The 16,294-nt window shown below is 35.8% G+C and overlaps 1 protein-coding gene across 19 annotated transcripts in view; it reads right to left on the bottom strand.

The window, feature by feature from the left end:
- lmf2a (lipase maturation factor 2a) overlaps nt 1–16,294 on the bottom strand; it is a 35,072-nt gene that overhangs the window by 9,606 nt on the left and 9,172 nt on the right. For 4 of the 19 annotated variants that reach the window (XR_015514432.1, XR_015514433.1, XR_015514434.1 and 1 more), the window contains exons 5-15: nt 15,906–16,084; nt 12,635–12,773; nt 11,923–12,057; nt 10,991–11,096; nt 9,021–9,117; nt 7,746–7,928; nt 6,863–7,031; nt 6,394–6,505; nt 6,164–6,272; nt 3,734–4,174; nt 2,171–2,301 (exon numbers count right to left, since the gene is read on the bottom strand). Coding sequence is in view for 5 of the 19 variants with exons in the window: in XM_087292611.1 (XP_087148737.1) it covers nt 3,758–4,174; nt 6,164–6,272; nt 6,394–6,505; nt 6,863–7,031; nt 7,746–7,928; nt 9,021–9,117; nt 10,991–11,096; nt 11,923–12,057; nt 12,635–12,773; nt 15,906–16,084 (1,646 nt within the window). In the remaining 14 variants the exon portion in view is untranslated. 19 annotated transcript variants of the gene reach the window in all.

The following is a 16,294-nucleotide window of genomic DNA, read 5'->3' as shown; positions in this document are numbered from 1 at the left end:
ATATGAAGTAAGATTGACGTTGTACCCCAACGTCATGGGGACGTTGCATTTTGTTTGGAAATGAAAATCGAGTTGATGTCAGAACCCAACATCAGGTCAACGTTAATATCCAACCTAAAATCAACGTCTAATGATGTTACAGCTTGATGTAGTGTGGATGTTACCAATATGACGTCAATCAGACTTTAGATTTTGGTGGCCAAACCTGACGAATAAATGTCAGTATTTGACGTCAGTATGACATTGGTTTAAGACGTTGGTTCGATGTTGGAATTTGGTCACTTTCCAACACAACCTAAAAAAAAATCAACCAAATTTCAACATAATTTGTGGTCGTTTTTGGAAATACAGACAATTTTCAAGTGGTCTCTTAATTATTTTTCTACAGAGATTAAAATTTTAGAATTGTAGAATTTACTTTTGATTGTAATAAAATGTGTAAATCAATATTTTTACATAAACCAAGTCAGCAGGCACAGGACGTCAACATGACGTCAGATTGACGTTGTACCACAACGTCGTTGGAATGTTGTATTTTGTTTGGAAACAAAAATAGAATTGATATCAGAACCCAATGTCAGGTCGAGGTCAGTGTTCAACGTCCAACCTAAAATCAACCAAATATCAACATCTAAAGGCTGGTTTATACTTTTGCGTTGAGTGATCGCCATGACCCACAGCACATGCCTTGCGAGTAGCCGTGCATTTATCCTTCTGTGTTCTATTTGTAAAGCATTGCAATAACACTTCCGAAACGCTAGCTGGCAGGTTTTTATGCGTGTCGAGTTTCTTTGCTCGTATTTAAGTTTTTCTGAACACTACAAGTAGCTAAACTTGCTCATGCAGTTGGGAACCAGCAGATGGCAACAAGTTTAATCATAACAAACAAAAGTTCCCATCTGGAGCTCCTTCACAGAACTCGCCACTTGTAAACTTTATCGGGCCACTTTATCGGGCTCGCAACTCTCAGCGCCACTCGTCACCACTACCAAGCTGACCAATCACAGAGTTTGCGATACACATCGTTGCCAGGTGTAGTTAAATTTTTAAGAGGTGCACATCAGCATCGGCTACGACGAGGGCTAAACGACTGTGAGAGGACTGCGTTGGATCATAGGTGTACGCGTAACGCAAAGGTATAAATCAGCCTTAATGATGTTACAACTTGACGTTGTGTGGACGTTACCACCATGATGTCTATCAGACGTTGGATTTTGGTTGCCAAACCTGACGAATAAATGACAGTATATGACATCAATATGACGCTGGATTAAGATGTTGGCTCGACGTAAGATTTTGGTCACTTTCTAACACAATCAAATATCAACATCATTTGATGTCGTTTTTGGACGTCAAAATAACGTTGTCCTTAGACGCTGGCTAGACATTGAATCTTGGTCACCTGACATCACAGCCTAAATCTAACCTAAAATTAACATCTAATGTTGTTTGCCTACCTATAAAGTTTTACCATTATTACAATTTTTTAAAAATAAAGAAAAGCGATTCATAAAACTAACAAGAAACAAAAGAAATTTGTTATCATCCAAGAATTTACATTACAGCTTGGATTAACCGACACTATTATATCATTGTGTATTCATTTACATATTGAGCATTATATTAATTTACTTGAGGTATTGGGTAATGGCATAACTGCTTTGTTAAATATTGTGAAAATAGCAGCACTTGGACTGGTGCATATTTTTCTATGTTTATTAAAAATATTACAAAACATTAAAGCCGAGTGTGTTTTTTTGTGTGCATTTCACTCATATTACCACAATAAACATGCAACATTTTACAGACATCACAGTGCTTAATGATGTCACAAACATTAATACAGAAACACAAATACCACAGACCATAACCAGTTACAGTCCAATAAACAATATAAAGACTTTCATATCATATAACAGCACATATACAAGATGATACTTAGCTCATTTAGAATATTTCTTAAGATACTCTTGATATAGTGTAAGGCAAAGCGCATACTGGGCTTCATTCATAAAGCATTCAACACTGTCAAATTTACGCAATCAATCATCGCTTTATTATTTGATGAGGTCCAGTATGTGTTTTTACGGTTCATTTCAAGTCTCACGATGGAAGACATCAAGGGTTTTTGTTAATATGATTGCAGTGTGCAAGCAAAACAGTAACTTACCTTGTTTTGCCTGTCAAACCAATTGAGGGATATTTATAAGCTTTTTTTCTGCAGTTTGGTCCTTCTGTCTGTCTGGTTGAGCTGAAATACATCAGTGTGTCTCTACACTGCCTAAATCTCTCAAAAAGCACCTGTGCAAACAGAAAAGCCAATGTTTTGACACAGAGAAGGTGTAAGTGCTAATGGGCTAGATGTCATTACCCTGAGCTGGTGTTAGAATGTCCACACTGTAAAAAAAAAAATACATATAGGTTATATGTGTCAAACTCAGTTTCTAGTGAGCCGCAGCTCTGCACAGTTTAGTTCCAACCCTAATTAAACGCACCTGATCCAACTAATTGAATCCTTCAGGCTTGTTTGAGACCTACAGGTTAATGTGTTGAAAGAGTGTTGGAACTAAACTGTGCAGAGCTGCAGCCCTCCAGGAGTTGGACACCCCTGATATAGGTAAATTAATAGATTTGCATATTTTCTGATTTATGTTTATGCTTTTGAATTGCATTATAAGACATTGATCGTTCCTCCAACAACTTCTGATGCAAAAAAAATTTGACAAATTGACTTTTATTAATATCTATTATTTATTCATATCTAATATTAATTAATTTTTATACATTTCTTCTTATACAATATATTGTTTCAAATATACTAAAATGTCAATAAAAACAGCAGAATTAAATTTTCAACGTCAAAGTGACAGATCCAAGTCCCATAATGCAATTCGCAACCTTAAATAAACGAAAAACACAAGTGAATCACAAAATATGGAAACCATCTAATAATTAAAGGGACAGATCACCCAAAACTGAAAATTCTGTCATTATTTACTAAATCTTTACTTATCGCAATCCTGCTTGACTTTCTTATTTCTGTTAAACACAAAAGAAGATATTATGAAAAATGTTGAAAACCGGTAACCATCGACTTCCATAGTATCTGTTTTTCCTGTAACACTTTATTTTGATGGTCTATTTGAGTATTAGTAGACTGTCTGCTTAATATCTGTTGATACTGCTGACTTTTAACTGACTATAAGAAACTTTGCAAGTACATGTCAACTTAAACTAACCCTAACCCCAACCCTAACAGTCTACTTATAATCTAGTGAGAATTAGTTGTCATGTAGATGCAATGTAACTTAAATTCAACCATCAAAATAAAGTGTGACCGTTTTGCCTACTATGAGTGAACAGTTAAAGGTTTCTTACATTTTTCTAAATATCTTCTTTTGTGTTCAACAGAAGAAAGAAAATTAGGTATAGAACCAACTAAGGGAGACTAAATAATAATGAGCACATTTCCTTTTTTGGATGAACTATCACTTTAACAGCTATTTTCTACAGTGCAGAGATTCATTTAATACAGGAATGTCCAAACTCGGTCCTGGAGGGAAGGTGTCCTGCATATTTTAGTTCCAACCCCAATTAAACACACCTGAACCAGCTAATCAAGCTCTTTTAGGTATACAAAAACTTCCAGGCAGGTGTGTTGAAGAAAGCTGGAGCTAAACTATGCAGGACACCGGCCCTCCAGAACAGAGTTTGGACATCCCTGATTTAATACCTTAGTAAGATGACCAAAAAAACCTTATTTTCTTTTCCTAAGGCTGTCTGCTTCTGTTTCTATATCTGCACTCTCCTTGTCTTCTTCCTCATTTTCTTCTTTATCTTCCTCTTCACTCTCTGCTTCTTCTTCCTCCTTTCCATCCTCCTCTGCATCATCTTTTGTTTCCTCCTCATTATGCTTAGTCTCCTCTTCCTCTTTGCATTTCTTCTCCTCTTCTTCTCCTGTGGGCTCTTTCTCTGTGTGTTGGTTCAGGAGTGATTGGTGTTGTTGGTGATGTTTTCTGTGCGGTCTCAGAGAGCTGAGGAGACACAAGGTCGCTGCCGAGATGAAGAGAGTCCAGAGCAGAAGAGGAGCCGGTATCTCACGCACATGATCTCCAACACATCGCAAAAATCGAGGCAATAGACCTTTGGAGACGTGCCTCGGAGGAGCCTTATCCTGATGGACAAACAAATGAAGAGTGGTTTAAATGAGCAGATATAGTCATTAGGATCTCATTATTACTAATGCAAAATTGTTAAAAAGTCAGTGTAATCTAGGGAGGTGTTGGAAAGACATTTTTTAACTTTTAGTCATGTTTGGTTTTCTTACTGAACCTGAAGCCCTGTTGGCAATTTTTGAAACTAGTCCTGAAAATATTGGGCTTAAAGGTTCAAGACACCCTGGAGGACTTTTATTTTTATTTTAACATATTTGTGTGTGTTGAGCATCAGTTAAAACAATGTTAGCACCTGACAGCTTTAATTGTGGGGAAAACTGGATAATTTGGAGCTTTTGTAAGCTAATTTCATCTTCCGGGATTAAAATGATTTTTGGGGCGGGATCAACATATGATATGTACAGCAAATCTGGTAGTGAAGTGATGATGCGTCAGTTTCTCATTATTATTCATAGCAAAATTTTCTTATCCTATGAGAAGACCCTGCTTCTTAATTATTCATGAGAGCACATGCTTTCCGAAGGCAAGGTAGACCTGCCAAGGTGTGATACCCAATGACTGGGTGAGACCATGTCCACACATCACAGATCGTATGTAAGCAGGGGCCGGTATAAGATTTTGACGGTATGATAACCTTGGATAAAAATATCACGGTTTCCAGGTATTGTGATTACTACTCAAAAATATATTCTTCTTAAATGTCTGAGTATAAAACAACAAGTTCTTTCGCCCTTTGAGCACAATATATTTTATTTTGAATAATATTTTGGAACAGTAAACATCTCCGGCTGAATAATTCAAATAAATGATTGACTTCTGCTGTCTTCATTAGTTTCGAAAACACAGATTTCTTTACAATTTAAAATGGCATCTTTAGATATCTTTTCTGCTGGAGATACTGTTGTTAAAAAAAATATATATAATAAAATTTTGGCTGTATCAAAACTCTTGACTTTTCCAGACCGCGGTATACCTTGAAAATGGTTATCGCCTTGTGTTTGTTTCCATGATCTACTGGGTTTGTTGCATGTTTTCCCCGCTATGCTGTCTGGGTCGATACAGCAAAGCTGTTGGTTTGCAGCAAGCTTTTTTTTTATAAAAAGAGCTGTACGAGAATTGGAGAATGGAAGACTTTGTCTTATTTAGAAGATCCGGTTAAAAAGATTCATTCGCGATCGCGATACAGAAATAAAGCTTACAGTAAGATTATGTATTAAATACATTCACAAATAAGAAAATGAAGGAAGTTTTTGCTATAATTTTAGTTAGTTTCAGTTAGTTTTGTATGTATACGATACAGTTTCAGTTAGTTTTAGTGTTTTAAAACTCGTTTTTATTGTCATTTCACTTAACGACAATTATTTTACATTTTAGTTTTTGTGTTTTCATTAACTATAATAACCTTGATTTGGGAGCTGCCTACACGAGAGACCTGAGAGCGAAGCCAAATGCCACTACGGGGTTTTTTTTCCCCAAAGTTTACTAAAAGAAATATCTTTGTTTCCTACCTGATTCGCGGACCTTGCCTTCATCACCCACACATTACAAAGATTGTGACACTGGTGTCCATTTCTTACATATTATGATAATTTATTACTCTTAGAGCAGGGGGATATTTCATCTGATAGACAGAATCACAAAAGGTTCCTTTTTATATAAATATATTTGATATTATATATAAAAATATATAATAATAATAATAACAACAACAACAAACACAATAATAATAATAATAATAAATTATTATTATTATTATTGTTGTTATTATTATACTAAATACATTATTATGATAAATATTAATTTCTGGATGAACTACCCCTTTAATCCATTTCTGCAAGCTAGTGAAAATGCCTTATAAACGTCACTGAATCAAAGTACTTTGCAGATAACAGATAATGAACTTTAGGTGTGTTTGTTCGCTTTCCCAGCTAAAATCAATATCCAAATAAAGTTACATTTTCGGTTTTGACTACAGATTGGCTCCTGACCTTTAAATCATGCTGAACCAGCATCTGTTCAAGGTAAGAGTCGCCCAGCTGCACTATGGGATAGAACTCTTCCACATACACTCGTCTCCACCATCGCTGAGGAAAAGACCTAAACACATCCAAGATCCAAACAGCATGCAATGAAGATTACACACCAGTTAGAGCAATCCATGTATTTTGTTCTGCATTTATAGACTGATGCATTATGGGAAATGTGTGCGTGTCCTCACCCGTCCGCTTTGGGCTCGCTGAACCAGTATTTGTAGCGATGAGCTCGCAGATACACAGGAGGCTGTTTGCTGAACGGATACTGAGATTCATCTGTCTGAATGAGTTTGACCACTACACAACACACACATATGAAATATTGACACACTATATGTAGCAGACATTCATCTTAAGGATTTTAAAAAGCATCTGACACTCGCAGGTCTGCATGACAGGTATAATACTGAATTGAACGTAGTGAATGGGACAGTCCCTTTAGATCAACCATCTCATTTTCAAAGGAGTCTCCAAATGAGACATACATACTGTAAATCAAAATTGTACAACACATCAAAACAAGACAAACAAAACCCCACAGTCTATAGCTTAAAGCAAACAGAAACAATACAGTATCTGGATACTATATCCTGAAATGTATCCGGATTAATGCTCAATTAAAACATGCATGCAAAAACAAGCCCGTCATCTCACCGTCTGCTTTGCCCTGCAGGAGTCTGTGCAGAAGGCTGCTGAACCAGGGGCTCTGTGTGTGTGGACCCAGAGCTGCAAACCACATCTGCCAGTCCAGCCTGGGCTGATGCGGAGTGACCACAGGGGGCGCTGCGCTCATGTTCCCCGGCTTATACATGAACTCGATCTCCTGCACAGACATTACAATGGAGTTTATGCACAGCTAGGGGTTTGTTCCCCTACCTATAGACTTCCAGTGAACAGTTAATGTGACTTTTTTCAATTTCACATGGCTCCGTTTACAGCATTGATGTTGTAATGTAAATAAAACATAATCATTTAAACAGATTCAAGCATTTATTTAGTTGTTCAGAGCATAAAGCGAGATGAAAATCAGAATCAGCAGGCGAGCGCAGAAACTCCATTGAAAATACTGGAGTAAAATAAATGTTCATCTTTTAAAGACATGGACAATATAATTTAATGCAGTGCTTCTTGAACATTCTGACATCTTCTTCATATCATATATCAATCAGGCAGTGAATATCACAGATTTTCAAAGAAAACAGACCTTAAATGCGGTAATTTTGTAACTGCATACGGTTCACCAGAAGTGCTTGAACTGAGTTACTGAAAATAAAAGTTCTTCTGCAAATACCCTATAATAAACAGCTACTCAACATGCTAAACAATAAAATAAAAATCACATTTAACAGCTAACCTGCAACAATAACTATAAAAAAACTATATTGTTAAATAGCCTAATGCACGGTAATGTTATTTTGCAGCACAAAATTCAGTGTTTTTAAATGAACTTCTCTGAAATGATTTAGGATTTCAGACCTTTTTACTTATGTTTTTTTCATTTAATATTTCTTATTTTGCGAGACACTTGTAAACTGACCGTCCATGTGTGGCGATCCATACTGCCCTCGATGACCACCTCTGGACGACCTCCAACCCCGGTCATTCTCCGAAAGAGTCCGTATGAGTTGGCCAACTGGTAGCGGTCAGTGATTTCAAATGCTGTCCGTATCCCAGGCCAGAGTTTACTGTGTGCATCATATTCAATGTAGGTGTAGGGAACCTGCACACATAATGCATTATTAGTCTTGCGTTATTATTATTATTTGCACAGCTTAAAAGCACAGGGAAAAAATAAAAAATAAAACACACACATATATATACACATTATATTTATATATATATATATATATATATATATATATATATATTCATTTCCTTGTCGGTTTAGTCCCTTTATTAATTCGGGGTCGGCACAACGGAATGAACCGCCAACTTATGCAGCAAGTTTTTACGAAGAGGATGCCCTTCCAGCTGCAACCCATCTCTGGGAAACATCCACACACACATTCACACACACTCATACACTATGGATAGCTTTCCCAATTCACCTGTACCGCATGTCTTTGGACTGTGGGGGAAACCGGAGCACTCGGAGGAAACCCATGCGAACGCAGGGAGAACATGCAAACTCCACACAGAAACGCCAACTGAGCCAATGCTCAAACCAGCGACCCTCTTGCTGTGAGGCCACATTTATATATATATATACACACATACATACATACATATATACATATATATATATAAAAAAATTGGGTACCCAGTACTGGGTAGCAGCTGGGAAGGGCATGCCCTGTGTAAAACATGCTAGATAAGTTAATTCCGCTGTGGCGACCCCTGATGAATAAAGGAATTAAGCCACAGAAAAATTAATGAATGAATAAAAAAATAATCCTTCAGTGGCAATTAAATCAAATATTTAAAATCAATAAATACAAACGGCATGAAAAAAAGTTTTAAGATGACTTTTTTTTCCTTAATTAGGAAAGTTTGTCTTGTGTATTAGACTAAATTTTTACTATAATTTACACAATTAAAGACACCCATTAAACGTCATTAAAGGGACAGTTCACACTAAAATGAAAATTTACTCAGAAATTGCTCACCCTTTACTTGATTCAAACCTTTTGGGGTTTATTTTTCTGTTAAACACTGAAGCAAATACATTAAAGAAAGCTGAAAACCTGAAAGCATTGATTTACATAGAAAAAAAAAAAAAAAACTATGGAAGTCTATGGTTACAGGTTTCCAGCATTCATTTTTGGCTGCTCTCCCCACCTCCAAATATAACCCTGACAGGAAATGTACTGACCAGACTGATGGCAAACATTGAGACTGTCGCCGCAGCCATAACAGCCCATTGGATTGAGGTCCAGAGACGCCACAGCACTCCTTTGACACACGCACATCTGAAACACACATACACGCACAAAATCAGAAACATCTATTCTACCATCTAATGGACATATTGAACTAACACACCATGAATAAACCTGTAACCTGTTAGCCGTGGTTGACTATTAGACTGGTTTTTAAAACTATAGTAAGACCTTGATTTGCTTGTACAGGTGTGTTTGATTAGGGTTGGAGCTAATATTTGCAGGACACCGGCCCTCCAGGAACAAGTTTGGTGATCCCTGCTTCAGGGTATATGTGTATGCCTGTATTTGTATGTATATGTCTATGCATGTATGTGTATATATATATATATATATATATATATTAGGGATGCAACAATACAGTTAACCCACAGTTCAATACATACCTCGATTTTTTAGCACGGTTTTCGGTTCGGTTCTCATGGCTTGACATGTGTTTTTTATTTTTTATGCTATAGGCAATAGGAACAGTAAGAGGTTAAGGAGAAAATAATAAAATTTATTGCAATACTCATTTTGTTTTACTTAAAAGCCAAGAAAAGTACACTAGTTCCTAGTGTATTGTTAAAAAAAATAACAACACTGAAATCTCATAGCTGCTGGTAGCTCATGTACAAACTGGGGAACACATAAAATCCTACAGTTTGAAAATAAACACACATGTGAAGTTAATAAAGATAAATTGGCCATTTCAAATAAACATATTTGTACTTCAGTAAACATAAATAAACCATCTTAATTATCTTGGTGCTGAAAAAATGCGAGATAATAGTCTGTAACTCAGATCGAGTGCTTTTATAAAATGACAAAAGCCCACAGCTCCAATCAACCAAAAACGGCTGCAAATCTTTAGCAATAAACACCCGCACTGCCTTTATTATTTTTATACGTCTCTTGGAACCAGTTGGATATGTTTGCTTGAAAGATTCAGCGAGGGATTGTTGCTATTTGGAGGAGTTTATTACCTTCTCCGCTAGCCTTCAGACAGTGATATTGCTGGGTGATGGCGCTGCAGATGTGCAGTCATGGTTATACGTGTAAAACAATGCTTGCACAGTTACTTCTTGTTCACCGTTTTTTCTTTTATTGGCATTATACTTACCAGCAAAACCGAAATGTCCTCACACCGCAGATTTGAAAGACGCCGACGCTTTCTCATACTGTCGTCTCACTTCACCGCCGCTCGCAATGTTAAAGTGTGGAATGATGGTTAAGCTCCCCCCAACTTTAGAGCCTAGTGATTGGATATTTACACGCAAGGAGGAGTTTCCTAATCTCAGCTCATGGACTTACAGGCACCAATGTCAATTCGGAGAGATATGAAACACACAAATTATTTAAACGCAAAACCGAGAAAACCGCAAATCAAAAGCGCATATTGAACCGTGGAAGTCAATATTATACTGAGAACCGTGGCATCCCTATATGCAAATATATATATATATATATATATATATATATATATATATATATATATATATATATATATGTTTTTATTTATACATTTTTTTTTTTATTGTCTTTTTGTTTTTGCTTTTGAGGGGGGGAAAAAAAGTCCATTAATGTTTGTACATTATGCTTTGTTTTACATATATTTAAAAAAAAAATAACAACCTATATACATTAGAATAAAACGAAACAAAACAACATTTTCCTAAAGCACACACCTACTGTAATGCGTTTTAAAGCGGACTCTTCCATTTTCCATAACTGTACTTATCACTATAACTTTCATGCCTGATTTAAATGAGGCTTTTACAGCATTCAATTAACCAACGGATCCGTTTGACCTTATTATGCATGTAGATTCACAGCATTTCAGCAAAGAAACATCTTTTCTACCAGGACGCCATCTACTGGACACACTGAACCAACAAACCATAAATAAACCTGTAACACTCACCTAAACATGGCAGTGATGATCTCCCAGGTGAGAGACAGCACACCTATCCAGATACTGGGCAGCGTTACTATCTTCAGAAAACCATTGAACTCAAAATAGGTGAATGCTAAAGAACAAGAACATAAAAAAAGATGAATCACTATGAACATTGAGCACATTTACATGCATGCCAATATGCAAAAAATACAATTTAATAAAAATAATAATAATAATTCACAAAAATTTTAGCCTACTAAAATGGGAATTTGTCTCACTTTAGATTTAACCCAATAATCCAGCAATGCATGTTTATAGGACTTTAATAAAGGGATAGTTCAGCCAAAAATTAAAATGCCTTCATTTGGTCTCCCTCATGTGGTTTAAACCCTTTAGGAGTTTCTTTCTTCTGTTGAACACAAAAGAGGATATTTTGAAAAGCATTTTTGTGCCAGCATTTGTCAAAATATCTTTTTTTATGCAAGTGTGTGTGTGTGTGTTCAACAGAAGAAACTCAAATGGGTTTTGAACAAGTTAAAGGTGGGTAAACGGTAGAATAATTCATTTTTCGGTGAACTACTGACACTTCAATGAATCGGTTTTCTATTAATGTCAAAATATACTAATTTGCGCATCTAACTCCAAGAATTGCACATGTTATGTCAGTTGTCATGTTGAATAAATAATAAAAACCAAAGAGTTTTTAAGGTGCAGCTTTCAGATTGTCAAATCAGAAGTCAAATTACAAGAACGCATTTTTGTAATTCTTTGGCTTGAGCTTGCAATATATTTCCTCCTGCTTTAAGGCCAAATGTTTTCTATGTCTGGATGCTCTTAAATCGGCAATTTACAGCACACATACAGTACACTTCTGACCTAACTCAAATAAAGGAAAACAGGAAATGTGCACTACATGCAGGCATAATGGAGTTAAAACTGCATTTAAACACACTCACCTGTTTTGGAGGAAACGCTTTTCTTTTCCCAGTCCACCTGCAGGTCGAAGTATTTGACAGTCCAGTAGCAAAGCAGAGCATACACACCAATCTCTAACATCACGGTCAGTGCAGAGAAGAGAGTCTGCAATGATGCTGAAAAAAACAACTAAAGTAATGAGTCGTGGCTGTCTGGACCCGGTTTAACATCTCATCCTAACATGTTTTCAGCATAAAGCAATGTTTACAGCTTAAACTGAAAATACACAGCATGAGCCGGATATCTAAATAGTTGGAAATGTAAAAAATATAAAATTGTCATTAAACCAAAAATATCTATAAAAAACACCAAAAAAAGTAATAAAATAGTAATGAAAAACATACAATTGGGTTTCATTCTGTTTTTCTGAGTTTTTTTGTTTTTAACTAGTAAATTCTACTAAATATGAATTTATTAATGCTATATTCAAAGAAACCTGAAAAACATTAATCAGCACAACACTTTTCACCTGCAAAACCAATATTTCCTGACCAGCGAATCATATTAGAACAATGTCTAAACAATCATGTGGCACTTACAGGTGGAGTAATAATGCAAAATATTCAGGAATTAAATGTATAGAAATAAATAAAAAATAAAAATATATTCACATAAAAAACAGCTTTGTTAAATTCTGCTAATATTTCACAACATTACTGTTTTCACAGCAAATAAAAAGAAATGTGTCCATACTTTTCTCTGTCTTCGTTGTTGGTCTGCGGAGCCAGAAATTGACATGTTGGTCATCCAGCAGTGACAGACACAGGGTGATCGTAAGAATATTAAAGAAATTATAATTCCCAGACAGGATGATCAGAACCTGAAGTAGGACCTATAAAACACCAGTGCGTCAAATTAATGGATAAACTCAATGCAGCATTCTCAGATCCTGAATAAACATATGCATACACACAAGAGATGCTGATTTCCCATGATTGATCGTCATTTAAAGGTGCTGTATGTAAGTTTTTGAAAAAAAAAAAAGAAAGAAAAGTTAAGTTATTTCTTAGCCACATATCTTAAATAATGTTTGTAAATCTAGAATTTAAATACTTAAAAAAAAGTTAAAAATTTATAATTTAAAGGTATTTTATTGCAAAACAGGTGGCTGACCTGCCAAACTGACTACAAAAACATCACTTCATTTTTTTTTTCGTTGTGTTGTACCCATGTAATTGTCTGCTTCCAAGACACTAGAAACAAACGTTTTCTTTTAGCATCATAATTTGATGTTGCCTCCATGTTGCAATCTCTTCGCTATACTGGTTGTTACTGAAAAAAAATAACATGCTCACAACATCCAATCAGATAAGAGGAACCGAAAAGCAATATGGTGTTTATGACATCACAGAGAAGGGAGCACTTGCACAAACTGTTTCAAGATTCGAAGACTGTATTTGCACGCAATTGACAAATAAGTTGCAGGCAATTTTAACTTTAGTGACAAGGCAACACTGACCCGATTGGGCCAGTAATGATCCTGTCTAATCTCCAGAGCGTTTTACACAGTCCTTATTATTGAGCCCTGTAAGCGAACATGTTGAAAAATACTGCTTAAGGCAGATATTCCTCCTTTGAAAATGAGTGTTCAGTGTTGGAATGTCTGTCTTTGTTTTGGAATCTATAATCAGCCCACTGCCAGTTTACCCAATTATATTTCGGCAATCTGTGCTGTCTTGGTGGAAAACCATCTCATTTTAGTCTTGAAAAAGAAAATGCGAGACAGTAGAAGCCGCCAAAATGAGATTTTAGTTAGCAAATTAAATTTTAGTTAGCAAATAATAAAAGTATTACAAATCTAAACATTAGCTGAGCAGGTTACAGTGTAAAGCTGGATTTATACTTTCGCACCTCCGCTGACTGCACGTGCACCTCGTCAAATGGACAAGGCTTTTATACTTGCCGCATTCGCCATTGTGATATTCTTTAAAAAACAACAGGAAGCAGTCAAAGGAAACCCACCGTAAAATCAGACAGATAAACGCGAAGTAGGAAGTCTCCGGAACTACATCATATTATTAATATCATTCAATACTTTTTAACAAATTATTTTTATTAAGTATTTTTATGATTAAAGGGATTTTTAGAACCATTCAAGATTTTTTTACTTTGATTGCTTTTGCTTTGAAGTGCTTTTGCACTTGCTTTTGTTCATATCTCAGACAGTTTTACCTTTTAAAGTTTATTAAAATATACTCTTTATTATGGCAAGAATAAAAGCAAAAAAAGCACACTTACTTAAAAAATACAGATGTTTCTTTGGATTTAGCCTGCTCCACAATTCCCACATTACTGTCTGGCTAGTTTCGGTCCTCTACTTATGCTAAAAAGGCAATAACAGTCCAACATGCCTGACCATTATCAACAATAAAGCCTAGAGAAACAGGCCATCGGGATATGTAAACAGATTTTAAACAGGTCTAAATATTCTTTCCCTGTTATCAAAGAAATAATTATGTGACTTCATTATAGTTTTCTAACAATTAAATTGTTTTAAATTCAAAATTGTAATACACACATCAGTGTTAAACCTATGACTGGTGGAAAAACATATTTCTGTAATTGTGTACCTGGGTCTACACTTTTGCCATGACCTCTCTTGGCTTTAACTAACTTTCTCGTTTCCTACGGCTGTTGCAATTTATAACCAGGAATTATGGATCATCTGGTTATCTCTATGATCACAGATCATAAAGATGTCTGTAGAGTCATCCTGTTTTAGATAAAATCTCTTCATAGAGTTTCATATTCAACTCAAATCAAACGCGGCGCCGCGCGCACCGTTCGATCGAGTCTCAAAAAATGGCGTACGCAACGGCAGCCGAAATTATGTATCGCGCACCCAAAGCGAACATCCGCAAACTCCTCGATGACGTCACATTTGCCGTGCGCACCCAAGTAAACAAGCGGTCGAGTATAAACCAGGCTTAAGGTTTGATCATCAGGCACGCTCACTCCTGTTGGACTTTTCCAAGTCTTCAAAGTAAAATTTCATGACCTAATGTTTCATGTAATATCTACGTATATGTGCTAAACAATGAGAAAAACAATACAAGTACAAATGTTTTACAGCATATCATAAAACATGCAACCAGCTATTTAGTTTACATTTATTTTTACATCTATGTGAAGTTTATTTAGATAATCCCTACACTGCACTAATAGCGTGAGAGAATGTGTTTGGCACAGAAAAGAAGTAAAGACAAGTAACCTACAGTTGAAGTCAGAATTATTAGCCCCCCTAAATTATTAGACCACTTATTTATTTTTTCCCCAATTTCTGTTTAAGGGAGAGAAGATTTTTTCAACACATTTATAAACATAATAATTTTAATAACTCATTTCTAATAACTGATTTATTTTATCTTCGCCATGATGACTGTAAATAATATTTGACTAGATATTTTTTAACACACTTCTATACAGCTTAAAGTGACATTTAAAGGCTTAACTAGGTTAATTAAGTTAACTAGGCAGGTTAGGGGAATTAGGCAAGTTATTGTATAACAGTGGTTTGTTCTGTACATTATCGAGAAAAAATATAGCTTAAAGGGGTTATTAATTTTATCCCTAAAAGGGTACATAAAAAATTCAAAACTGCTTTTATTCTAGCCGGAATAAAACAAATAAGACTTTCTCCAGGAGAAAAAATATTATCAGACATACTGTGAAAATGTCCTTGCTCTGTTAATTATCTTTTGGAAAATATTTAAAAAAGAAGAAGAAAAAAAAAAAAACTTCAACTGTATATTCAAGAATACAGACATTTGTTAAACTAGTTTCCATATGTTTTCCATGACTTTTCCAGGTCTATATGAACCCAGGTAGAGTCACTGTTGGAAGGATCGGGTAAAAAAAATCCAACATTTTGAATTTGGTCTGCACTACCAAGTTCAACCACTACATACTGCGTCTTTAAATGAACGATTGTTATCCTTACTAAAACACAAGCGTGTCACCTCACCTGCATGTAGAAGGCAGCGAGTCTGTGTCTCCGTATGGGACTGAAGAACAGGAAGGGAACGGCGATCTCGATAACATATGTCCCAACCACACTGAGTTTCTGAAACCACACCGGCAGCTGATGAGCAAACCAGGCCAGTGGAGTCGGTATACACTGGGTCTCATAGTGATAGGTCAAAGCTGAAGACAGAACACAAAACTTTAATCTTATATCGGAGCTATAAACTATAATCTTATACTCATCTGATGAGTATTTTTAAAGACTTGCACACTGTATGCTTGGTGGCACCACTGCCAAACTTACAGGGAAATTAGGTACACATGCACACATTCATTCATTCATTCATTGTCTTGTCGGCTTAGTCCCTTTATTAATCCGGGGTCGCCACA

This window comes from Danio rerio, chromosome 18 (genome assembly GCF_052040795.2).
Source record: "Danio rerio strain M-AB ecotype USA chromosome 18, GRCz13ab, whole genome shotgun sequence".
Lineage (NCBI taxonomy): Eukaryota > Metazoa > Chordata > Actinopteri > Cypriniformes > Danionidae > Danio > Danio rerio.
Note: the sequence above shows the minus strand (reverse complement) of the source record. Positions and strands in the feature narration are given on the sequence as shown.